Raw genomic sequence first — 27,705 nt, forward strand, 5'->3', positions numbered from 1 at the left:
TCATGGTTATTCTATTCTTTTTCAAGGTGCACTGATTTCATATTTTTCAAACACACGTTTTACAATCAATTTGTACACAATTGTCACAATGGTCCTGAGGTGATGTACATCCTCAGTTTACAAAGATAACAGGATTAAGAGATTAAAGTAAAGACAGGCATAAGAAATTATAAAAGTATTATTTGGGAACTGATAAATGTGACAAAATCTTCACAATTCATATTCCTTTGCTGCAGCTCCAGCTGGTCCCTCCATTTGGGGTCCCTGACTTCCGGCAACCCTACCTGTAGCTGGGGGAGGGGTGACACAAGTACCTCCGTGGCCACCATCACTGGGACTGTGGATGGTCAGACCTGAAGCCAGCACAGCTATGGGTTATGCCGAAGGCCCACTGTAACCACTACCCGCTACTACCTATGTTAGCTGAAGTTCCTAGGGCTCTACAATTAGCAGGCAGTGAAGCCAGCTAGCTTTCTGTCTTTCTCTTCAGGATGGCGAGTTCCTCAGAGCCCCAGGTGGGTTCAGAGATGCTGTTTGGGAGTCAGCAGCAGTAACTCCAGAACCTGGAGTCAGAAACCTTAGAAATCTACCTGGTGCTCTATTCTACTGAGGGTAAGCTAGCACTGAAACCATAAGATGAAGTCCTTTCTAGTCTTCCCTCCCCTTTCACCAGGCAGAGGAGTCTCTCCCCATGTCCATCAACATCACAAGACACTGGGAGTATTGCCATGATTCTGCTGATGTTCACTTAAGACCTAAGGGCTTTGTAGTCAGCTTGTGGTCACTGCTGCCATGCCTGGAATTCACCTTTCAGGGCAGTGGGCTCCCCTCTGGCCCAGGGCCAGAAATGCCATCCAAGAGCCAACTCTGGAATCAGGGACCCGAAGAGCCCACTTGGTTCACTTCCCCACTGTAGCTGAGCTGGCACCTCAGCTGTAAGACAAAGTCTCCTTTATTCTTCCCTCTCCTTTTCTTAAACAGATGGAGTCTTTCCTCATAGCCACCCATAGCTGTGAATATGCTGGGTCACACCTACAGCCAGTATACCTCAGAGTCTCACCCAAGGCCCACAGCATGTATTACCTGGTTACTGCTGCTGATTATTCAGGACCCAAGGGCCCTTTAATCAGCAGGTGATGAATCCTGCCAGGACTGGGTACTTCCCTTCAAGATAGTGGGTTCCCCTCTGGCCCAGGGTATGTCTAGGTATGTTGTCTTGGAGCTAGGGCCTGCAATGGGGGCCTCACGACCCTGCCCAGTACTCTATCCTATTGTGGCTAAGCTGGTATCCAAGTTGCAAAACAAGTCTTTACTCTTCCCTCTCCTTTCCTCAGGTGGAAGGTGGGGGTGGTGTTGTCTCTTTTGGAGCTGCTAGCTGTATTGCCTGAAGTTGGGGGAGGGGTGATACAAACACACCACATTGGCCACCCTGCCTAGTGTCTCACTAGGTCACATGGCCCCCCAAGTCCATTGGCTCTAAGCCCAGCACAGCAGGAGGACTTGCCTAGGAGTTGCAGTGCTTGTGGCCTAGGTTACCTTTCAAGTTTATTTTAAACCTTAGAGCTCTTTAGCCCACGGTGGTAAGGCTTGCCAAAACTGAAGTTCTGACTGCTGGAATGGACGATTCCCCTCTGGCTAAAGCTAATCTAAGTGCTCCCTCCATGGGTGTTGGCAGCACTAAGTTTCAAGGCAAAAGCCCATAATTACTGTCCTTTCCCCTTCCACAAATGTACAAATTCTCTCTCAGTGCCACACAGTCACTGCCAGGGGATAGGGGAGGGGTGATGTTGGCAATTCAAGACTGCCTTTCCTACTCTCTTCAACGCCTCTGTCAGCAATATGCAGTTAAAACCAGGTACTGTGATTGCTCGCCTGATTTTTGGTTCTTATGAAGGTGCTTTTTTTGTGTAAATAGTTGTCAAAGTTGGTGTTCCTGTGGGGATGATGATCGGTGGAGGCTTCTATTTGGCTATCTTGCTCTGTCTTCATGTTATTTTCAAAATCCATTTTGATTATCTGTCGTTTAATTATTGTGTTTATAACATTTATATTTAATGCAATTGTGTTTATATGTTTGGATTTAGACGTGAGAATCACAAAAATTTTATAAGATCAAACCTATTTAAAGACATGTCATTATGTCACTTAATTTAGAAATTAAGAAAGCTTAAATTTTGAAGCGTTTACCCATTGTATATAAAATATAATATTGTACCTGGTTAATTTCTTATAAAATCAGAAGATACATAGCTGCCTTTAAATTAGTATTAACACATTCCAGTGATCAAAGATTCATCTATTTATCGGAAACAGTACATGAACCTTTTAAAATACAATTTTTTACACTTTGTAGTCCAGAATTGTAATGTTAAAGACTCTTTAAATCACACTTCAAAACTTTTGGCTCATAATTATAATAACACACCTGTTATTTAAATGCACCCACTCACATTTTAAAAATAAAAAACACAGTGAACAGCATTTTTCTTTTAGATATTTTACTAGATTGTTTGGACCAGAATATAACTAGAATATGTATGTAACAATAGATATTTTAAAAACTCAAATAACCTACAATTTCCAAACTGAGAGAAAAAGAGAAGAACATCAAAAAGAGGAGAAAAGAGCTGGCTTAGACAACAACTGTTATCTCTGTAAAGGGCTAATTTTCTTCTGCAATGAGAGGAGATAAAATTTGATGCAGAAAAACTCATCTGGACACAAATACACAAAAGACAGTCACCGCAGTTGATTTAAAAATACTCAGGCCCTTGACAATATTTTAAATAAACTTCTATTGCTGAAACAACTTTCAAGTAAGGGCATAAGGATAATACAGGGAGGTCCCAAATACCCCTTACTTTTCCGTATTGTTAGCGTCTTGCATAACCATGGTACATTTGTCAAAACTAAGAAAGTAATAATGGTACACTACTATTAAACTTGAGATTATTCATATTTCAGTAGTTTTTCCACTAATGTCTATTTTCTATTCCAGGATCCAGTTTAATACAGCACACTGCATTCAGTCATCAATTAAGTTTCCTTAGTTTCCTCTGGTCTGTTACAGTATTTCAATCTTTCCTTGTTCCCCATGGCGTTGATAGTTTTGAGGAATACCGATCAGGTGTTTTATAGAATGTCCTTCAATTTTAGTTTGATTTTTTTTCATGTTTAGACTAGATTGGGTTATAGGTTTTGAGAATACCACAGAGGTGAATTGCCCTTCTCATCACAGTATATTGGGAGTATATGCTATCAACATGACTTGATATTAACTTTGACCACCTGGCCAAGATAGTGTTTCCAGGTTTCTGTACTATGAAGTTACTCTCCTCCTCCCTTTCCATACTCTGTTCTTTGGAAGTTAGTCACTAAGTCCAGCCTACACTCAAGGAAGGAGGGAAAATAAGCTCCACCTGGTGAAGGGGGACGTATTGTGTTAAGCTGAATAACGGTCCCCCAAATATATTTACATTCTAATCTCCTGTCATTGTTCTATAGCAAAAGGCAGTTTTTGCAGATGTGATTAAATTGAGGAACTTGAGTAGGAAGAATATCCTGGATTATCTCAGCAGGCCCAATATAATTAATTACAAGGATCCTTGTAAGAGGGAGGCAAGGTCAAAAATGACAGAAGGTGATGTGAATACAAAAGCGGAGATTATGGTCATGCAGCCAGAAGCCAAGAAACAACATAAAAGGGGGTGGAAAGCAGAGAAGACAAGATGTGATTTAAAAGCCAAATTTTATACGAAGGTACTAAAATTTGATCAGAATCCCAAAATCCTTGAAAATAAACTGTAAATTTGACATATAAGGGTCATTTTTTTATTCCTCAGATTGGCAAAAACTGAAAATCAATTATATCTAGTGATGGTGAGTAGGCAGGAATATAAACAGCTGATAGGAATAGAAATTATTCCTTTAGGGAAAGATAATCTGACAACACATCTTAAAAGTTTAAACGCATTCTTTGATAAGCAATTTCAAAAACCTAGTTTTCTTTTTGTTTTTTTTTTTTAATAAAGTCTCACTCTGTTGCTCAGTCTGGAGTGCAGTGACATGATCTTAGCTCACTGCAACCTCAAACTCCTGGGTTGAAGCAATCCTCTGCCTCAGTCTCCCTGAGTAGCTAGGGCAACAGGCACGAGCCATCACACCTGGCTAGTTTTAAATTTTTTTGCAGAGACAGGATCCTGCTATGTTGCTCAGGCTGGTCGCAAACTCCCGGCCTCAAATAACCCTCCCATCTTGGCTTCCCAAAGCGCTAGGATTATAGGTGTGAGCCACTGTGCCCAGCCTAGAAATGTTTCTTAGAAATAAAAGCACAAGTTTGTAAACATAAATGTGGAAGGATGTATATGGTGGCATTAACTTAATGCTGACTTTTTTGTTCTTAATTTGGCACAAAAAAGTGTTTATAAGTGCTCTGCTTGTTTCTGAACATTTATTTCTCCTCATAGTTAACTCCTAAGCAAATCTTATTCCCTTTACCTCCAAAATATGTTCTAGATCTGTTCACTCCTCTCTACCAACATTGTTTTTCCTAGTCAATAAACATAGATCAACCTAATAAAAATTGCATAATACTCTTAATTTTGGATATATCATAAATATGCTACCATTGTTTTTTAAGTCTTTTGCTACTATAATTAACAGTATGAATTACAGTAGAGATTTAATGTTTAATTTCAAAAAGACTCCATAGATTCTGACGAATGCAAACATATTTACAGTAACTTTTCTTACACTCACTAGATTACTTTGGTTTTTGGTTTTATTGGCAAGAGTGATTCGTGAAAACCATGACTAGATGAACATTGGAGGAAACATTCCCAAGCATTAATCACATAATTTTAGTTTTGTACATTTTTTCTGTCTAATGTTACCTTTGTTGTAAAATTATCTTTTTTTAAGGAATGCTTTGTAAAGCTTAGTTCTAATATTACAGAATTCATAGTTATGTAATTAATCTCAAAATCACTCACCATTGAAGACCCTTGCTATTTTTATTTCCTATAACACGAAGTCTATTAATCTCCTTAATAATTTTTAATTTTCGTCCTTAGAACTTCTTCAGCTCTGCTACTTTTTCCTTAAGGCCAGGGTCATAGGCAGCACACTGGTGACAACTCACAGTCTAGAAATATTGCATTTTGTTTACAAAGTTATTTTCTATGTTTAGCATTTTGCTGGCTGCCTTGGGTACAGTACCTCAATTGAATGTCTTCACCTGCATATTTGTGGACATTGAAATCATCTACCATTTTTCAGAGACACTACCTTGTGATATAAAAAAACACAAGCCAAAAAAAAAAAAAATCCCAAGGAATTTCTGAAGGAGCCTCTCTTCACTACTCTGCTCTTGTTAGAATAATGAGTAACACTGGTATAACATTCTACAATTTACAAGAACATTTATCTGCTTCATGAAACCTCAAAACAACCTCTGAGACTATCAGGATCCTAACCACTTTACAGATGAAGATACCTTAAATAATAGTTATGGGGTTTCCTGGATCTGACTCCTTTACTCTTCACATTACATTATGTTGCCTTCCCCACAACTAATCAAAGACTCCGTTTTTTCTTTTTTCTTTCTCGAAACCATTTCCTCCATATTAGTTCCCTTTGGAATAGAAGCCTTTTTAAAAGTCCACCTTAGTATATCTTTAGGGAATCACAAGTTCACTATGCTATTTATAATTCACGAGTTTCTCTAATGGTATCAAGGCAGCAAATACAGGTGAAGTAATAAGTATGCACTTGATAGTACTTAACACACATACCCCGTGTAAAAATACTGCTGGTGTACAGTGTGTGTGTTGGTGACGCCGGAGGAAGTGGCCGTGAACAGGCTTAATGCCGCATTGAATAACTTCAATCTCATCTTGCTCAGGTTCACATCTCTCCTGAATTTCTCCTGGTAAGCGCAAGATGCAGGATCCGTTCTCACGGTTTTTTGTTTACCAGTTGACGTTGGCTGCATTCAGGAACGCCTTGCTCTCTTAAGCCACAGTGCCTTCCTGGTTTCTTCACAGGGTCTTCCACAATCGCTCTTTTTCCTGGGCACGGTGGTTTGCTGAAAGTCGGGGTGGCGGGGCGGGGCGTTCCCGAGTTTCCAGGCCAATTACCTACCTGCCTTAGAGCAATTACGCACTTCTCTGGTAGTCCCTGAAATGTTCTAATCATCAGATCGCCCCAGCTTCTTCTGACCGTTTCTTGCTTACGGCTCAGTTCAGACAGTATTTGTTCCGGGACGCTCAGAGGGAGGCGGTGTTTACCGGCTCACTCGAGACCTCAATTCCAGGCGCCCTGCAGCTCCCCTCAGACTCCCCGGGACCGTGTTTGGCCTTCCCATTCGTACGCTGCGGCTGCGCTTTCCTCCCCTAACACCACGCTGGCGAACCTGGGAAGGATCAAATAGTCTCACTCGCCAATCTAGCGCGGCGGGACCGGCCCAAAAGGGCCTTTGCAGCCTGCGCATGCGGACTCGGCGGCCGCCACCGACTCCCCGTCTGCTTCCCTCCGGGCGGCAGCGGCGGTTTGGAGCTTGCTGACAGCTCTGCGACCGGCGGGCGCAGCCTCTTCTCGTGCTTCCACGTTATCCTATCAGAGATGGGGCGGGGCGGCGGCCTCCGCAGCCTATCAGCGCGAACCACGACCCCGGCGAGCCCGGGAGGAAAGCCGCCAGAAAGAAGGCGATTGGACGGCGGCGGCGCTCTGGGGCGTAGCGTCGCCCGGGCCCCGCCCACCGCTGCCTTCCTCTGCTGGGCTCCGGAGCAGCTGAGGCCTGAGCGAGAGCCGACGGCGGGCGGGCGCAGCTGCTGCCAGAGCGCCGGCGCATGCTGGTGGGCCACACACCTTTCCTCCTCTTCACTCGCGAGCCCTCGGACATGGTGGCCCCCGGCTCTGTGACCAGCCGGCTGGGCTCGGTATTCCCCTTCCTGCTAGTCCTGGTGGATCTGCAGTACGAAGGTGAGTCCTGCCCTGTCCCGGCCGGGAAGTGGGCTCCCGGACCAGGCCCCCCGCGCTTTCCCGTCTGCGCCCGGGCGCCTGTCCCGGAGCGGCTCGGGAGGTGGGGCGAGCGCTGGGGGAGCCCGCGGCCTGGCTGGGGCCTGAGCCCGCGCCCGGTTCCGGGTTTGCCTGGGGAAGAGTCGAGGGGACTGGCGGGCCGCGGGGCCGGGACAGCGGGTTTGGACTAAGGAACGGGGCCGCAGGAGTCGGAGGAGGCGGGGTGCGGGGGCACCGGGCTGCGACTTCAGGACGTCCTGGGACGCGGAGACTTGGGCAGCCTTTGGGTCCTGGCCTCGCTTGGGACCCTCGCTGGGCGCCTGGGGACACTGTCAGTCATTGGTGCTGGCTGGGAGGAGGCACTAAGGTGGCCAAAAGACTTCCTTCGCTCTGGAGTTCTTGGGTGGGGAAGGAGTGTCATGTCCGGCTGGGAGTTGGAGGGGACAGTGTTGACTATTTAAAAAGTGAGTAACCATCCCCATTAAGATGCACTGTCGTGTGGAGAAATTGGTGCAATGAGGAGCCGCTGTTGGAATTCCATCTCCCGGACGGCCAGGCACTGAGTTTGTGGTTTTACAACTCTCAGCATGGTGTCATTCAACGTATGACTGGCATTACTTTTCCAAGTTCGCTGTAAAAAGGTTCCCTTAAAAAGATACGAGCGATTAAATTTCACTTCAGTCCTACAGACTGGAATGTTGGCTCCTCCAGAATAGCGAAAATAGAGGGCTGTCCTATCTTAGATGGCAGCGGGGAGGAGTTAGAATTAAAGCTGATAGTGCCGATTTAACGAATGCTTCTGGCGCGGTTACTGTGCGAAATATTCGAGTGTAATGACACATCACATGCACTGATCTATTTTCATCCCCGTAAAAAGGGCTAGTTGTCAAGGAGGTCAAATTAAACCTTTGAGTATTCCATTCAAAGGGAGCGAGGAACTAAAAATTGGGAATTGTTTATAGTGAATTCTTCTGAAAGTTCTCAACTTTTTTTTTTTTAAAGTAGTACTCCCCAGTTTTTAGGTGTCATCCATAGCAATGGGCTTTTGCTTTTGCTTCCCCTGGTAACCATATTTTTTGGACCCCAAATCAGAACACATAGTGTGGCAACACTGGGACAAAGAGTTTGACAGTGAGGCTGCCCCCAGAAAAATCTAGGGGATTGGAATTTGAAGGTCTGTACCACTTTAATATGGGTCATATATTCTAGTTCTTTTGCATTTTCAAAAACTTCATTCCTCCTGCCCCCGCACCCCACCATCCCTCATCTGTAGTATTTATCTCCAGTTATCATTAATAATTTATTTTGGACACTTAAGAGAAAGTTGCCTATGTTCTGTTTAATGGTGATTTTTTTTTTTTTTAAGTTACAGAGATGCACAATTTTGAATGATTGCTTTTCCCACTACTTTGTGAACCACCTTTTTAGAATTGCTGTTCTGTATATGAGTCTGTAAGGACTCTTAACTCTTCATTTCCCTCCTGTGGTATTTTCCATAAGAAAACCGCATTTGAGAGCTTTTCTGTGTAGGAGGCACTGGTGACATTTCTCAGAGGAGTGCCAGAGTGTCTTCTTTAGGACCATTGTCTGTGTAAAGTAGCAGGGACTTAGTACAGGTAACAGAAAAAGGAAAGAAAGGAGCCTTTCTGTAAGCCATATCTTATTCATGGAAGCGTGTGGTATTCATTCCTACTTTACAGACCAGGGAACTGAGGCTCCAAAGGTTTTACTAAAGTTCATTTTGTGTGCACGCTGGAGACAGAAGTTAAGTAGTTGACGACATCATGTGAGTCCAAGCATTTTTAAGTGATGGCAGCTGAGAAAAAAAACGGCACTTTTTTTTTTTTGTAATTAACAAGAAGGTTATTTCCTGGGAGGTTTAATACAGTGGTTCTCAAACTTGAGTGTGCATCAGAATCGCACATGGAGGGCTTTTTAAAACAGAGTGCTGTACCCCACTTACAGAGTTTGATTCATTAGGTCTTGATGGGACCTGAAATTTTGCGTTTCTAGAAAGACCCCGGATGACCACACTTGAGAACCACTGGTGTAATAAATTATATAGAGGAGTTAAATTAGGTGTCTGCTATGTATTTGACACTGGATTTGGGGATGGGGATATAAAGGTAAGAACTCTGACTTGAATTAGCAAACTGTTAGCCCCTGTTTTCCCAAATAAATTGTGTCTGGATTCACTAATCTCATAGTTTTCTGAAAGGCAAATGGTGCTACTGCTAGGCCTGAGGCTTAATAAAATTGTGTTGTATTAAGGATTTTTGTTAAATAGGTAGATTTTAGCTGCTCTTGTCACACAAAAAGTAATTATGTGAGATGATAAATATATTAATCTGCTTCACTCTTGTTAATTTGCTTCACGGTTGTAACCATTTTATCTGTGTATATCTCATAATACTATGTTGTAAACATCAAATATATACAATACAATTCACTTTTAAAAAAAGAAATGAAGGAGAATGGTTATGAGAGAAGTGAATGTGGAACTAAGAGTGGCACAGGATGGAGAAGAGATGACCTAGTTTTTTTCTGATTTTGAAATATTTGCCTTTGTCTTCTTCTAGATTTTTCTGTTAATTGTCATCCAGAGACAGAAAGTATATATCATGAATTGAAAGTTTGAGTCTTTGGCACCCTCCCTTCTCAAAGACATTTGAAAGAGTAAAGTCTAAAGCACTAGATGAGATTGAATTTTTGGAATAGAAAGAAAACTTTAGTAGTATCTGCTTTAGTATTGTCATGTTACAGATAAGGAAGTTATTTCATTTCTTTGCTAATGGTTTGTCCTGTTGGTGACTTGAGTAGCAACTCGGCCTGGGAACCAAACCTTTCTTCTGTTAACATAGTTTTATCTCTTTTTCTTCCTTAACATGCTATCTGGACCCGATTTTTCTTTATTTCATTGAGCTGATTAAACCATATATTTTGGCCATAGGGAAAAGAATAGTTGCAAATATATAGTTGAAAATCTATACGTATAAAATATTGTGATAAGTTTTATTTGAACCTAACCTATTAAAGGTATGTTTTGTCTTTTCTAGGATTTTCTTGACATTATCTAAATAGGGAAAGAATAAAGTAGCAAAAATGAGTGACTTTAATTTAAATAAATTAAGTATCATAAAAGGTGGTCACATATTTTCTAGAATTATTTTAAATTCTTTAATAAGATAGGCTGTAGTTAGCAGTAGTATCAAAGTTCCAGTTCTCTTGACATAGTTAGTATTTGCTGAGAAACTGCCTGGAAATGCAGTGGTTTTCATTCTGTGGGGTAGGAGAAGTTGTTTTGGGAGGGGATGCACTGTAGTAATTAGGTTTTATTTTGCCATATGAAGTTAATTAATTGTTGTTAAGTTTAATTTCTACTGCTGTGGTCTCTTTTGATTAGTGTCCTGCAGTTGATCTTTGTTTATATGGAAGTATCATGGGAACCCATTCACCTGCTCTTCAGAACTCAAACATTTCAACCATAGATTTATTTTTCTTTCTATATCTTTAGAAAGCTAGTAAAAAAATTAAATCTGATGAGTTTGTATCATTTGGAGTTCTGGAATATGGAGAAGACTCATTTAATCAGTCAGCAAAGGCTTTTACTAACTATATTACTCTTTGGTGAGGTATATATACATAGCATAGAACTCATGGCTTTTGCTTTTGAGTTTACAGACCACTTAGGGTTTAAGACATGCATTTGTGAAGCATTCGTGTCCTCTTTTTTCTCCTTTCTCACTTTAGACTGAGTGGTCCATTATTGTACTTAGTGTAGTGCAAATGCCCATTTATTTTCTGGCCCCTGTAATCTTCTGTTTTACTCACCTGCCAAAACCCAACACTGGTTAAATTCAACTTGGCCAACTCTTTTTATACCTTATAGGTAAACACGGATGGAGGAAAATGGAGACAACTTTGCTGATTAGTCTCATTTATCTTTATTTTTATTTTCAAGGTCTTGCCCTGTCACCCAGGCTGGAGTGCAGTGGCATGATCCTAGCTCAATGTAGGCTTGACCTCCTGGGCTCAAGCAGTCCTCCCACCTCAGCCTCCTGAATAGCTGGGACCACAGGTGTGCACCACCGCATCCTCTACTAAGTTTTTAAAATTTTTTGTAGGGACAGGGTCTTCTATGTTGCCCAGGCTGATCTTGAACTCCTGGGCTCAAGCAATCCTCATCCCTTGGCCTCCCAAAGTGTTGAGATTACAGGCGCGAGCCAATGCGCCTGGCCCTGATTAGTCTCATTTTAAAGAAACAATCTCAGTCGCAAATGCACATTAAATACTTCTAACACTCCCACAATTCTTTACTATGTCTATTCTTGAAAATCAGTATTTCAAACATTTTCCTCCCTCCTGAAGCCTCTAATTTAAACTCTCCTTTCCACTCTCCCCATCTCATTCTTTTAGATCTTGTCTTTGTTGAGAAAATGAAAACCATCACAAGGCAAGTTCTTCTTTCTACCTCAAAATTCACTAGCTTATCTACATTTGTACCTATTCTGCTACTTTTTCTCGTACTGAAATACATTAAATGTCTCTATTCCCAGATAAATCTAATCTGTGTACTTACACCCTGGTACTTACACCCTGTGTACTTACATCCATTTCCTCTCACCTTCTGAAAATGTTGCTCCTACAGTTGTATCTTTGTGCTGCTATAACAAAATACCACAGACTGAGTAATTTATAAAAAAAATTTCAACCTGAATTTTGGAGGGAACATTCAGACAATAGTAGATGCTGAAATTCCTGTACTATCTTTCTTTAGCTAGATTCCACTGTCTTCTGTGTTTCTGCTACAAGACTGCTTTTAGACTCTATCCCACCTTGCTAGAGTCTTGGCTTAGACTTCTGTTCTTTTTTAGAGAAGAAACTTAGGGCTTTCCTCATTCCTCACATTCTAATTGCTCCAACCTGAATAACCATCTCTCTCTCTGGGATTGCTCTCTGGTCTGGGTCTGCCACCGCCTTTGCTTGAACTTTAGTATCTTTGACTATGAGTTCTTGCCTCCTTTAGTCTGGTTCTTCCAGTCTTGATTGTAACTCACGTCATACCTTTAACCCCCCACTTTTTAAGTTTAAAAAAATCCTTATTTTCTGCTCTCCAAAATATGAGATATTCTAATACTAATTTCAGTGAAAGACACAGTTGGCTACTCTACCTTTTTCCCTGCCCTTGCTGCTTATTTTGCTGACTTATGATCACTGCTTGTCTAAGGAGAAACCTATTCCAATGCTGATTAGGAAATGGCATGATGTTTGGTTGTCTTACCTCTCTGAAAATAATGTTTACAGACCATGTGGCAAAGGAATAAAAATTACCTGTGGCTCAAAAGAGAGTGGATTGCAAAAACTGCCAATAATTCGCAAATAATTCAATTTTTCAGATGTGTCTTTATGAATCATTGATCATGTTTGACTTGATAATTGTTATGTATTTTAGATTTTATTCTGATGAATTATGTTTAAGTAAAAAGTCAAATAGTTAAATTCATTCAACAAATATTGCATACCCACTATGTGTGGGATACTGAATTAGGTGATACAAAGAGGAAAAGACAGCTCCTCCTCTCAAACTTGCTTTCGATAAGTTTTGTGGAGTTGGGACTTTGAGAAGCAGGCAAATTGTGAAAAGCAATGTATAGAGAGAGTGATATTGCAAAGTGAAGTCATGTACTTGTGAGTGTGGAAATGCAAAATATAATAGGAAGATTGAAGGAGCTTTTTTTCCCTCTCTCAAAACAATACAGTGTGAGGGAAGTTTTCACAAAGGAGCCAGCATTTGAGGGCAGAATCTTTTTAGATTCAAGATATACATGTGCAGGTTACATGGGCATATTGTGTAATGGTGGGGTGACATGATTTAGATCTGTGCCCCACCCAAATCTCATGTTCAGTTGTAATCCCTAGTGTTGGATCTGGGGCCTGGTGGGAAGTGATTGGATCATGGGGGTGGTTTCTAATGGTTTAGCACTATCCCCCAGAGCTGTTATTGTGATAGAATTCTCACAAGATCTGGTTGTTTAAAAGTGTGCAGTATCTCCCCCCAATCTGTCTTCCTCCGGCTCTGGCCATGTGAAGACGTGCCTACTTCTCCTTTACCTTTTGCCATGATTGTAAATTTCCTGAGGCCTCCCCAGCCATGCTTCATGTACAACCTATAGAACCATCAGCCAATTAAACCTCTTTTCTTTATAAATTACCCAGTTCCAGCTGGGCACTGTGGCTCACACCTGTAATCCCAGCACTTTGGGAGGCCGAGGTGGGTGGATCACGAGGTCAGGAGTTCAAGATCAGCCTGGCCAAGATGGTGAAACCCTGTCTCTACTAAAAATACAAAAAAAACTTAGCCAGGTGTGGTGGTGGGCGCCTGAAATCCCAGCTACTCGGGAGGCTGAGGCAGAGAATTGCTTAAACCTGGGAGGTGGAGGATGAAGTGAGCCGAGATTGCACCACTGCACTCCAGCCTGGGTGACAGAGCAAAACTCCATCTCAAAAAAAAAAAAAAAAAAAAAAAAAAATTACCCAATTCCGGGTATTTCTTTATAGTAATGTGAGAATGGACTAATACAGAAAATTGGTACTGGGAGTGGGGCATTGCTATAAAGATATCTGAAATTGTAGAAGGAAGCAACTTTGGAATGGGGTAATGGGCAGGGGTTGGGACAGTTTGGAGGACTCAGAGGAAGACAGGAAGAGGAAGGAAAGTTTGAAACCGCGTAGAGACTTGTTGAATGGTTGTGACCAAAATGCTGATAGTGGTATAGACAGTGAAGTTCAGGCTGAGGAGGGCTCAGAATGACCGCAGATGAGGAACTTATTGGGAACTGGAGTAAAGGCCACTCTTGCTATGCTTTAGTAAAGAGACTGGTGGCATTGGACCCCTGGTCTACGGATCTGTGGAACTTTGAACTTGAGAGAGATGATTTAGGGTATCTGGTGGAAGAAATTTCTAAGCAGCAAAGTGTTCAAGATGTGACCTGGCCTCCAGCAGCCAGTGCTCATATTCATGAGCAAAGAAATGATGTAAAATTGGAACTTACATTTAAAAGGGAAACAGAGCAGAAGAGTTGGAAAATTTTCAGTCTGACCATGTGGTAGAAAATAAAAACCCATTTTCAGGGGAGTAATTCAAGCAGACTGCATAAATTTGCATAAGTAAAGAGGAGCCAAGTGCTGATAGCCAAGACAATGGGAAAAAGGGCTCCAAGGCATCTCAGCGACCCTTAAGGCAGCTCCTTCCATCATAGGCCCAGTGACCTAGGAGGGAGGAACGGTTTCCTGGGCGATTCTCAGGGCCTTGCCACCCTGTGCAGCCTCAAGACACTGCTGCCTGCATCCTAGCTACTCCAGCTCCAGCCATGGCTGAAAGGGGCCCAGATATAGCTCAGGCCTTCAGATGGTGCCAGCCCAAACCCTTGGCAGATTCCACATGCTGTTAAGCCTGCAGGTGCTGAAAGCCAAGAGTTGAGGCTTGGGAGCCTCAGCCTAGATTTCAGATATATGGAAAAGCCTGGATGTTCAGGCAGAAGGCTGCTGCAGGGGCAGAGCCCTCATGGAAAAATCTCTACTAGGGCAGTGCAGAGGGGAAATGTGGGGTTGGAGCCCCCACACAGAGTCCCCACTGGGGCACTGCCTAGTGGAGCTGTGAGAAAGACCACCATCTTTCAGACCCCAGAATGGTAGATCCACTGACAGCTTGCACCATGCACCTGGAAAAGCTGCAGCCACTCAATGCCAACCCTTGACAGCAGCCGCGCGGGCTGAGCTGCAAAGTCACAGGAGTGGCACTGCCCAAGGCCTTGGGAGCCCACCCCTTGCTGCAGTATGCCCTGGATGTGAGACATGGAGTCAAAGGAGATTATTTTGGAGCTTTAAGATTTAATAACTGCCCTGCTGGGTTTTAGCATGTGCATGGGGCCTGTAGCCTTTTTCTTTTGGCCGGTTTTACCCTTTTGGAATGGGACTATTTACCCAATGCCTATAATCCCATTGTATCTTGGAAGTAATTAACTTGTTTTTGATTTTATAGGCTTATAGGTGGAAGGGACTTGGCTTGTCCCAGGTGAGACTTTGGACTTTTGAGTTAATGCTGGAATGAGTTAAGACTTTGGGGACTGTTGAGAAGGGATGATTATATTTTGTAATGTGAGAACATGATATTTTGGAGGAGCTGGGGTGGAGTGATATGGTTTGGATCTGTGCCCCACCCAAATCTTATGCTGAATTGTAATCCCTAATGTTGGAGGTGGGGCCTGGTGGTAGGTTTTTTTTTTGTTTTTTTTTTAGAAATCTCCATATTGTTTTCCATAGTGGTTGAACTAATTTACATTGCTGCCACCCATATATAAGTGTTACAATTTCTTCACCTCCATGCTAACATCTATTTTTTTAAAACTTTTTAGTAATAGCCACTCAGACTTGTGTAAGATGATTGATATTTCATTGTGGTTTTAATTTGCATTTCTCTGATTAGTGATGTTGAACATTTTTTCATGTTTGTTGGCTGCTTGTATGTCTTCTTTTGAGAAATGTCTCTTAATGTCCTTTGCCTACTTTTTTTTTTTTTTTTTGAGACAATCTTGCTCTGTCGCCCAGGCTGGAATGCCGTGGCGCGATCTCGGCTCACTGCAAGCTCCGCCTCCCAGGTTCACGCCATTCTCCTGCCTCAGCCTCCCGAGCAGCTGGAACTATAGGCACCTGCCACCATGCCCGGCTAATTTTTTGTATTTTTAGTAGAGACAGGGTTTCACTGTGCTAGCCAGTGTGGTGTCGATCTACCGACCTTGTGAGCCACCCGCCTTGGCCTCCCAAAGTGCTGGGATTACAGGCGTGAGCCACTGCACCTGGCCCTTTGCCCACTTTTTAATGAGGTTCTTTGTTTTCTTCTTGTTGAGTTGTTTGAGTGTCTTGTAGATTTTGGATATTAGTCCTTTGTCGGAGGCATAATTTGCAAATGTTTTCTCTCATTCTGTAGTTTGTCTCTTTGCCCTGTTGATTATCTTTTGATGTGCAGAAGCATTTTAGTTGAGTCCCATTTGTTTATTTTTGGTTTTGTTGAATTTGTGTTTGGGGTCTCCATCATAAGTTGTTTGCCTAGGCCAGTGTCCAAAATGTTTAATCTATCTTGAGGTAGTTTTTGTATGTGCTAGGAGATAGAGATCCAGTTTCTTCTGCATATGGCTAGCCAATTTTCCCAGCACCATTTATTGAATTAGGGCATCCTTTCCCTGTTGTTTATATTTGTCAGCTTTGTCAAAGATCAATCAGTTGGATGTAAGTATGTGGTTTTATTTCTGGGTTCTCTATTGTAGTCCATTGATCTGTGTGCCTATTTTTGTACCAGTACCATGCCATTTTAGTTACTATAACCTTGTAGTATAATTTGAAGTCAAGTAATGTGATGCCTCTGGATTTGTTCTTTTTGGTTAGGATTACTTTGGCTATTCATGCCCTTTTTTGGTGCTGTATGAACTTTAGAATTGTTTTTCCTAGTTCTCTGAAAAATGACATTGGTGATTTGATAGGAATTGTGTTGGATCTACAGATTACTATGGGCAGTATGGTTATTTTAATGATAGTCTCCAAATCCATGAGCCTGGGATGTTTTTCTGTTTATTTATGACATACATGATTTGTTTCATAAGTGTTTTGTAGTTCTTATGGAGATCTTTCACCTCCTTGGTCAGTGTTTTCCTAGGTATTTTATTGTTTTGCATATGGCTTTTGTAAATGGGATTGAATTCTTGATTTGGTTTTTGGCTTGAATATTGTTGGTGTATAGAAATGCTACAGATTTTTATACGATGGCTTTGTATACTGAGACTTTACTCAAGTTGTTTATCGGATCTTGGAGTCCTTTAGTAGAATCTTTAGGGTTTTCTAGGTAAAAAAATCATATTTGTGAAGAGACATAATTTGACCTCGTTTTCTCCCTTTTGGATATCTTTTATTTCTTTTTCTTGCCTGATAACTTTAGCCAGGACTTCCAGTACTATGTTGAATTGGAATAGTAAGAGTGAACATCATTGTCCTGTTCAAATTCTTAGGGTGAATGCTTTCAGCTTTTCCCCATTCAGTATATTGGCTGTGGGTTTGTCATATGTGGCCTTTATTACGTTGAGATATGTTTCCTCTATGCCTAGTTAATCCAGCTAGCAGTTTATCAATTTTGCTCATGGATTTGGAGAATATAATATCGTTAAAAAGACAACACTACCTAAAGCAATCCACATACCACCCAAAGCATACTGTCTTGGTTACTGTAGCCTTATAGTGTGAAGTTGGGTAATGTGATGCCTCCAGCTTAGTTCTTTTTGCTAAGGATTGCTTTGGCTATTCAGGTTCTTTTTTGGTTTTATATGAATTTTAGAATATATATATTTTTAATTCTGTGAAAAATGACATTGGTAATTTGGTAGGAATAGTGTTGAATCTGTAGATTGCTTTGGGCAGCATGGCCATTTTAATGATATTGATTCTTCCAACCCATGAGCGTGGAATGTTTTTCCATTTGCTTGTGTCATGTGTGACTACTTTGAGCAGTGTTTAATAGTTCTCCCTTTAGCAATGTTTCACCTCCTTGGTTAGCTGTATTCCTAGGTATTATACTTTTTGTGTGTGGCTGTTAAAAATGGGTTTGTGTTATTGATTTGGCTCTCATCTTGAATGTTGTCAGTGTATATAAATGTTACTGCCGCTTGTACATTAATTTTGTATCCTGAAACTTTACTGAAGTTGCTTATCAGTTCCAGGAGCCTTTTGGTGGAGTCTTTAGGGTTTTTTAGGTATAGAATCATGTAATCACCGAAGAGAGGTATTTGACTTCTTTTCCTATTTGGATGCCTTTTATTTCTTTCTCTTGCCTGATTGCTCTGGTTAAGACTTCCAGTACTGTGGCAAGTAGGAGTGGTGAGAATGGGCATCCTTGTCTTGTTCTAGTTTTCAAGGGAAATGCTTTCAGCTGCTGCCTGTTTAGTATGGTGTTGGCTGTGGGTTTGTTATAGATGGCTTTTATTATTTTCAGGTATGCTTCTTCGATGTCTAGTTTCTTGAGGGATTTTTATCATACGGGGGTGATGGATTTCATAGACTGCTTTTTCTACAGTTTTGTTTTTTTTTGAGACAGAGTGTTACACTGTCCCCCAGGCTGGAGTGCAGTGGCTCTATCTTGGCTCACTGCAACCTACGCCTCCCACTTCAAGTAATTCTTGTGCCTCAGCCTCCTGGGGCTGGGGTTACTGGCATGCATCACCATGCCTGGCTAATTTTTTGTAGAGATGGGGTTTTGTCATGTTGTCCGGGCTGGTCTTGAACTGGCCTCAAGTGATCCTCCCACCTCAGCCTCCCAAAGTGCTGGGATTACAGGTGTGAGCCACTGTGCTCAGCCTTTCTGTATCTATTAAGATGATCATATGGGTTTTGTTTTTAATTGTTTATGTGGTGGACCACATATGTTTGCATATGTTGAACCATCCTTGCATCCCAGAGACAAAGCCCACTTGATTGTGTGGGTTTTTGTGTGTGTATGTGTATGTGTGTGTGTGTGTGCTGTTGGATTTAGTTTGCTAGTATTTTGTTGCATATGTTTACATCTATTTTCATCAGGGATATTGGCCTGTGGTTTCCTTTTTTTGGTTGTCTTGCCTCATTTTGGTATCAGGTTGATACTGATTTCATAGAATGAGTTAGGGAGGAATCCTTCCTCCTTGTTTTTTTTTTTTTTTTTTTTTTTTTTGAGAATACTTTCAGTCAGATTGGTAACCAGCTCTTCTTTGTATGTCTGGTAAAATTTGGCTGTAAAAAATCTGTCCTGGGCTGCTTTTTTTTTTTCCTGGAAGATTTTGTTAGGACTAATTTGATTTTATTGCTCATTATAGGTCTATTCAGGATTTCTGTTTCTTATTGGTTAAATCTTGGGAGGTTGTATGTTTCTGAGAATTTATCCATTTCCTTTAAGTTTTCTAGTTTCATAAAGATGTTCATAGTAGTCTCTGATGATGTTTTGTATTTCTGTGGTATGAGTTGTCACCTTTCTCATTTCTGGTTGTGCTTGTTTGAATCTTCTCTCTTTGTTTCTTGATTAGTCTAGCTAGTGGTCTATCAATTTTGTTTATCCTTTCAAAGAAGTTTTTGTTATGTAGATCTTTTTTCTTTTTTTTTCTTTTTGGTCACAATCTCATTTAGTTCATGTCTGATCTTTTTATTTCTTTTCTCCTAGCTAGTTTTGGGTTTGTTTTATTCTTATTTTTCTAGTTCCTTGAGGTGTGATGTGTGGTTGTTCATTTGCGATCTTTCTATCTTTTTGATGTAGGCATTTAATGCTGTAAACATGCTTCTTAGCACAGCTTTTGTTGTATCCTAGAGGTTTTGGTATGCTATGTTTCTGTTTTCATTTGTATCAGAAATTATTTTGATTTCTGCTTTAATTTCATTCCTCGCCCAAAAGTGATTCTGGTTGTTTACTTTTCATGTACTTGTGTTGTTTTCAGAGCTCCTTTTGGTATTGACTTCTAATTTTATTCCATTGTGGTTCAAGAAATACTTGATATGATTTTGACTTTTTTTGAGTTTATTGAAACTTTTCATGGCCAAGCATATGGTTGATTTTAAGAATGTTCCACACACAGATGAGAAAAATGTATATTTTGTGGTTGTTGGATAGAATGTTCTGTAAATGTCTACTAAGTCCATTTGGTTTAGAGTTTAGTCTAAGTCTGGAGTTTCATTGTTCACTTTCTGCCTTGATGATCTGTCTTGTGTTGTCAGTGGGGGGTTGGCGTCCCTTCATTATTGTGTGGCTATTGATCTGTTTTCTTAGGTCTAGTAGTAGCAGTTTTATGAATCTTGGTGCTCCAGTGTTGAGTGAGTATATGGTTAGCATGGTTAAATCTTCTTGTTGTATTGAATCTTTTATTATTATATAAATAATAATAACCCCAGGGCCCAACCCCAATCTCAGCCCTACTCCACTCTAGCACTATAGTTGTAGCAGGAGTTTTTCTACTCATCTCCTTCTACCCCCTAATAAAAAATAGTGTATTAATCCAAACCTTTACACTGTTTAGGTGCTATTACCACCTTATTTAGAGCAATCTGTGCTCTAACACAAAATGATATCAAAAAAATGGTAGCACTCTCCACTTCAAGTCAACTAGACCCTATAATACTCACAATTGGCATTAATCAACCACACCTAGCATTTCTACACATCTGCACCCATTACTTTTTTTTTTTTTTTTTTTTTTTTTGAGACGGAGTCTTGCTCTTCCGCCCAGGCCGGACTGCAGTGGCGCTATCTCGGCTCACTGCAAGCTCCGCCTCCCGGGTAAACGCCATTCTCCTGCCTCAGCCTCCAAGTGGCTGGGACTACAGGCACCCGCCACTAGGCCCAGCTAATTTTTTGTATTTTTAGTAGAGATGGGGTTTCACCGTGTTAGCCAGAATGGTCTCGATCTCCTGACCTCGTGGTCTGCCCTCCTCGGCCTCCCAAAGTGCTGGGATTACAGGCGTGAGCCGCTGCGCCCCACCGCACCCATGCCTTTTTTAAAGCTATATTATTTATGTGTTCGGGATCCATCATCCACAACCTCAACGATGAACAAGATATTCTAAAAATAGGAGGACTATTTAAGACTTTACCCCGTACTTCTTCCTCCCTTATTATTGGCAGCTTAGCACTTACAGGTATGCCTTTCCTAATAGGCTTTTAGTCTAAATACCTTATTATCGAAACCACAAACATGTCATATACCAACACCTGAGCCCTTTCTATTACTCTTATTGCCACCTCCTTAACAGCTGTTTGTAGTATCAGAATTACTGTCTTCGTTCTAATAGGACAACCCCACTTTACAACTCTAATTATTAATGAAAATAAACCCTTCCTAATTCAGTTAAACACCTAATAATAGGCAGTATCTTTGCTGGATTTCTCATCAGCAATAGTATTATCCCCACCTCTTCCCCCCAGACAACAGTACCACCTCATCTAAAACTTACAGCCCTTCGTGTAACCTAGGGATTTTGCTAGCAATGGAGCTCAGTCTTATAACTAACAATCTTAAGCTAAAATATCCATTACAGACATTCAGCTTCTCCAGTATACTGGAATTTTACTCAACCACAATCCATTGTACAACCCCTTGCTGAAGCCAAAATCTGGCTTCACTTCTACTAGACCTAGTTTGATTAGAAAAGTCCATACCAAAGGCAATTTCACAGACCCACATTACAGCCTCCATTACCATATCCACTCAAAAAGGCCTAATTAAATTTTATTTCCATTCCTTTTTTATCCCCTCCTTTCTAACTCTACTCTTAATTATCTACTCTGTTACCCCAAGTAATTTCAATTACAGCATAATCAGCAACAAACAATGTTCAACCAGCAGCCACCACCAATCAACACCCATAATTATATAAAGCACCTGCACCCACAGAATCCTCGTGAATCAACCCCAGACCCTCACCCTAAAAAATTATTCAACTTCCTACACTACACTACTAAAATTAGTTGTAATCACCACCCCATCATATTCAACCATTCATCAGATCAACACCAATTCTATTAATAACCCTAATAATAAAGTTCCTCAAATATCAATACTTGATCCTTATGTCTCAGGGTATTTATTCCTCAATAGCTATCGCTGCAGTATAACCAAAAACAACCATCATCCCACCCAAATAAATCAAAAAGACTATTAACCCTATAAAAGCCCCACCATAATTCAACACAATACGACAACCCACAGCACCACTAATAACCCTAAACCTCCATAAATAGGAGAAAGTTTTGAAGACAAACCTACAAATCCTATAACCAAAATAATACTTAATAAGAATAAAGCATATGTCATTATTCCCACATGGCCTGTAACCATGACTAATGATAGAAAAAATAATCGTTGTACTTCAACTATAAGAACGCTAATGATCAATGTACATAAAATATACCCACTAATTAAAATTATAAATTATTCATTTATTGATCTCCCCACACCATCCAGCATCTCTACATGATGAAATTTCGGCTCACTTCTTGGCACCTGCTTAATTCTCCAGACCATCACAGGATTATTTCTGGCCATACACTACACACCGGACACCTTAACTGCTTTCTCTTCAGTTGCCCATATCAATCGAGATGTAAACTACGGCAGAATAGTCCACTATTTTCACGCTAACCGTGCTTCAATATTCTTCATCTGCCTCTTCCTGCACATTGGCCGAGGTTTATATTACGGGTCATTTATGTCCCTAGAAACCTGAAATACTGGTATTATCCTCCTACTCACAACTATAGCAACAGCATTTATAGGCTACATACTCCCATGAGGCCAAATATCATTCTGAGGTGCTACAGTTATTACAAATCTATTATCAGCCATTCCATATATTGGAACGGATCTTGTTCAATGAATCTGAGGTGGGTTCTCAGTTGATAAAGCCACTCTTGCACGACTTTTCACCTTCCATTTTATCCTACCCTTCATCATTATAGCCGTAGCAATTCTCCACCTTTTATTCTTGCATGAAACAGGATCCAGTAACCCTTCAGGAATTTTATCAGATTCCAACAAAATCACCTTCCACCCTTACTATACAACTAAAGATATCCTAGGTCTAATATTTCTCCTCCTCCTTCTAATAACTCTAGTATTATTTTGACCTGACTTCCCGAGCAATCCAGAGAATTACACTTTAGCCAACCCCCTCAGTATCCTACCCCACATTAAGCCAGAATGATACTTTTTGTTTGATACACAATCTTACGATCCATCCCTAATAAACTAGAAGGTGTACTGGCCCTTCTATTCTCTATTCTATTCTAGCAGTTATTCTTGTACTACATACATTCAAACAACAAAGCATAATATTCTGCCCATTAAGTCAATGCCTGTTCTGAATTTTAGTGGCAGACTTGCTCACAGTCACATGAATCAGAGGATAGCCAGTTGAACATCCTTTTGTTACCATCGGACAGACAGCATCTGTCATGTAATTCTCCATTATCCTTGCCCTTATACCACTCACTGCCCTAATTGAAAATAAGCTGCTTAAATGAAACTACCCTTGTAGTATAACTCAATACTCTGGTCTTCTAAACCAGAAATGGAGAGTCTCTCCCCAGGACAACTCGGAGAAAAAGTATTCCTGCTTCACCATTGACACCGCTTCACCATCAACACCCAAAGCTGAAGTTGTAATTAAACTATTCTCTGTATTCTTTTTGGCACACATTTTAACTAATATGTCAGTATTGACTGCCAACACTAATATATTAGTACTCCTATGTACTTTGTGCATTACTGTTAATCCCCATGAATAATATATGTGCTATAAATGCTTGATTGTACATAGTACATACACACATAACCTTACGTTAAAGATCCATTCCACATGCATATAAGCATGTACTAACAATCCCTTAATCAACTATCACTCATTCAGACATTACACTCACATGACAAAACTCGATCCACATAAATATTGACCAGTACTGGAAACCCTTGATATTACATAGTGCATACGTTCATTCACTGACATAGTGTATTTCCGTCAAGATTAACCTCGCCAACATGGATATCCCCTACCAAGCTTTGGTCTCTTAATCTACCAACCTCCAAGAAATCATCATCCCTCTCGGGCGTGTTACTCTCCTCGCTTTGGGCCCATAACACTTGGGAGTGACTATACTGAAACTATACCTGGCATCTGGTTCTTACCTCAGGGCCATGAAACTAAGATCACTCACACATTTCACTTAAATAAGACGTCTTGATGGACTAGTGACTACCACCCTATTAACCAGTCACGGGAGCACTGTCATGCATTTGGTATTTTTAACTTTTGGGGATGCTATCACTCACCATTGTGGAAGGCCTTCTTTGCCTTTTTTAAAAAAAATTTTAAATTGTTGTTGGTTTAAAGTCTGTTTTATCTGATATAAGAATGTTTACTCCAGCTTGCTTTTTTTCCCAGTTGCATGATACATCTTTTGTTACCCCTTTACTTTGAGTCTATAGGTGTCTTTAGCCATTAGGTGAGGCTCTTGTAGGCTGCAGATGATTGTGTCTTGTTTTTTTTTTTTTTTGAGACGGAGTCTTGCTGTGTCACCCAGACTGGAGTGCAGTGGCGCAATCTCAGCTCACTGCAAGCTCTGCCTCCTGGGTTCATGCCATTCTCCCGCCTCAGCCTCCTGAGTAGCTGGGACTACAGGCGCCCGCCACCACGCCCGGCTAATTTTTTGAATTTTTAGTAGAGACGGGGTTTCACCGTGTTAGCCAGTGTCTTGTTTTTTTATCCAGTTTGCCGTTGTATCTGTTAAGTGGAGCATTTAGGCCATTTACCTTCAAGGTTAATATTGATATGTGAAAGTTTGTTCCTGTCATGGTGTTGTTAGCTAGTTGCCTTGGAGTCACAATTGAGTAATAGCTTTATAGGATCTGTGAGCTTTGTATTTACATGTGCATTTATCATGGCAAATATCATCCTTTTGTTTCCACATTTAGAACCCTTTTGCGCTTTTCTTACAGGTCTAGTCTAGTGATGATGAATTCCTTTAGTGTTTGCTTGTCTGTAACAGACTTTGTTTCTCTTTCGTTTATGAAGCTTAGTTTGGTAGGATATAAAATTCTTGGTTATAGTTTTTTGTTTGTTTTTGGAGTCTAAAAAGGGGCCCCAAACTCTTTTGGCATGTAAGGTTTCTGCTGAGAATTTCACTCTTAATCTGATGGGATTCCCTTTGTGAATGATTTGACACTTCTGTCTAACTGCTTTTAAGATTTGCTGATAGTCTGATGACTGCATTCCTTGGTTATGTTCATCTTGTATAGTATCTTCCAAGTGCCCTGTGAATTTCTTATATCTGCATGTCTCCATATCTAGCAAGATCAGAGGATTTTTCCTGTTTTATTTCCTCAAATATGTTTTTTTAAATTTCTTACTTCTTATTCTCCTTCACAATGCCTGTAAGTTCTAGGTTTGGTTGTTTTACATAATCCCATATTTTTCAAAGGCTTTGTTTGATTTTAAAAATTCTTTTAAAATTTTAAAACAAATTCTTTTTTTTTGTCTGACTGGGTAATGTAAAAGACCAGACTTCAAGAAGTTTTTTTTTTTTTTTTTTTTTTAAAGACATCTGTCTCTTCCTTCATTTCCTAGATTGCTTTTCTGGTTATTTTTGTGTTGGTTTTCAACCTTCTCTTAGATCTCATTGAGCTTCTTTACAATTCCCACTTTGAATTATTTCTCTCATTTCTGAATTTTCATTTTGGTTATAGTCCGTTCATTGCCAGAAAGCCAGTGCAATCTTTTTGGTGGTGTCACAACATTCAGATTTTTCATGGTACCTGAATTCTTAATGCTGGTTTTTTCTCATCTAGAGAAACTGACACTTGTTGTTGTTTGAATTTACTTCATTTAAATGGTTTTTTTTTTTCTCTCCCCCAACCTGCCTTGTGCCTATAGAGTATGCTCTAGGGTAGAGTCTTTTGCTTTGCTTTTATAGCCTTGTGTACTTTTGTTGGCAGGTTTTATATTTGTTGTGCAATTCAACCTACAGGCCTGTAGGTGGTACTTACTGGTATGAGCCAGCAGCAGCAAAAGCAGATAGATGTGTACCTGATCTTTGTTTATTGTGAGATTCACTGTGTTGTTTCAGGTGATGGGCTAGACAGTGGAAATTCCCCCATCCCCTGAACTTCTATTTAGCAGTGGGTCAGGGCGAGATAGCTGGGTAGAGCTGGACCACCTAGCTTGCCCACGAATACTCCAATGATGAGTATAGGCACTAGTCCTGATAGGGGTGGTTGAGGTCTCTGCTGCATGTTAGGGAGCTGCACTGGCTTCATGTCCTGGACAGGCAGGAATGTGATGTGTTCCCTGTCACACCCTTGTTCTGGGGCTCGTGACTCTTAGTGCAGATGCACAGTGTTGTCTGTCTCCAGGCCACAGTGTAGCTGAGAGTCACAGTAAATGCCTGTCATGCAGTTCTCCATGGGATTGGTTTCAGGACATGAGGGCAGAGTCTTGATGGATGAGTAGGAATTTCTCGGTGGGCAAGTGTGGAAGACCATTTTATGTAACAGCAAATGCAAAGGGATGAAGCATGAGAACACGGTATATTCAGAGAATTATAACAAGTTCAGTTTTTTATAGGAGTATAAAGTAAGAGGTAGAGGAATGACGGATGATAAGGCTGGACCCACGGCATGAGACCTGACCCTGAAAGGTGTTGTTTGCCTTTATATCTGAAGGGATTTAGTTTTAATCTAGCCAATGATGTGAAAACTCTGCAGAATTTTTAGTATAAGTGCATTTTGAAGGATTGCCCTGGCAGCAGCATAGGGGCTGGATTTGAAAGAAGGTAAGATGAGAGCTGGGAACATCTCAGTGAGGAGGCACAATGCCTCTTATGGGGAAAGAAGGGTCTGCACCACCAGCTCTTAGACTGTGGCAAGCTCTGTTATGGAAATGTGACCAAAGCACACCAAAAGAATAATAATTAATTCTCTCTGGATGATTAGAGTGTACCATGGAAATTTTGTAGAGGAAGTGATATTATCATATAATTAAATGGAAATTATGTTGGCTAAAATTGTAATGTAATAAAGATCTCAGTTTTATTCTGGAAAGAAGAAATGCTGGATACTCTTTTTATCCTAGAAGGCAAGAGAAATTTAGTTTGAAGAGTAACTCACCCTCTGGGGTAAGAGTATGACATGGCTTGACATAGCAGTTCAAATAATTTTGCCCATGTGTTCTTGGCTTCCCTTTAGATTTCAGGTTCATCCTGTGAGGTTGGAAACGATTGTAGCTAAAATGTTATGTTAAATGATGGGTTGAGTGAGTCAAGCATGAAAAGCCTAGTAACTGTGGAAAGCTTACCCTGGTTTACATGGGGAAAAGGATTGTTCACTGTGCTGAAAAGAAAACTGGTCTTTGGAAATGGATCTTGTTTCGGTAGTTGTTGTGAGTCCTTGGGCAGAATGGTTAACTTCCTTGAGCCTCAGTTATAAAACTGTGACAGACGTTTACTTCCTGGGGTTGTTTTGATGATTTAGTGAAATAAAGATACAGAAGTTTCCAGCACGTAGTAGATTCTTAATTCTGTTTGTATTACATTTCTCCTCATAAAGTTTTTTTCTTTTCTTTTTCTTTAAAAAAAATTTTTTTTTGAGACAGGATCATGCTCTGTTGCCCAGGCTGGAGTGCAGTGGCATGATTGTAGCACCTGGCCTCAAGTGATTCTCCTGCTTCAGCCTCCTGAGTAGTTGGGACTACAGGTGTGTGCCACCACACCAGGCTCATTTTTAAAATTTTTTGTAGAGATGGTGTTTTTCTTGTCCAGACTGGTCTTGAACTCCTGGCCTCAAGTGATCTTCCTGTTTTGGCCTCCCAAAGTGCTGGGATAATAGATGTGAGCCATTGCAACTGGCCTACTTTTATTGTTTATATAAGATATGGGGTCTCACTGTATTGTCCAGGCCAGTCTCGAACTCCTGGGCTCAAGCAATCCTCCCACTTCAGCCACCTGAATAGCTGGGATTACAGGTCTGCATCACTGAGCTCACCTACCAGGCGCCTTTACTTATGAAAATTTTCTTTTTATATAAATTATTTTCACAAAAGGAGTTTTCAGAACTGTTTTTAATGTCTGTAGTTTCTCAAAAT

At 40.7% G+C, this 27,705-nt stretch overlaps 1 protein-coding gene across 1 annotated transcript in view; it reads left to right on the forward strand.

The window, feature by feature from the left end:
* The first annotated feature begins 6,697 nt into the window (after positions 1-6,697).
* The window catches only part of DNAJC3 (DnaJ heat shock protein family (Hsp40) member C3), a 109,347-nt gene continuing 88,339 nt past the window's right edge, over positions 6,698-27,705 (forward strand). Inside the window, exon 1 of the mRNA XM_054447363.2 lies at positions 6,698-6,981. Within this exon, the coding sequence (XP_054303338.1) occupies positions 6,849-6,981 (133 nt within the window). The 5' untranslated portion in view covers positions 6,698-6,848. The remainder of the gene's footprint in view (positions 6,982-27,705) is intronic.

The sequence above is a fragment of the Pongo pygmaeus genome, chromosome 14, assembly GCF_028885625.2.
Source record: "Pongo pygmaeus isolate AG05252 chromosome 14, NHGRI_mPonPyg2-v2.0_pri, whole genome shotgun sequence".
In the NCBI taxonomy this organism is placed as follows: domain Eukaryota; kingdom Metazoa; phylum Chordata; class Mammalia; order Primates; family Hominidae; genus Pongo; species Pongo pygmaeus.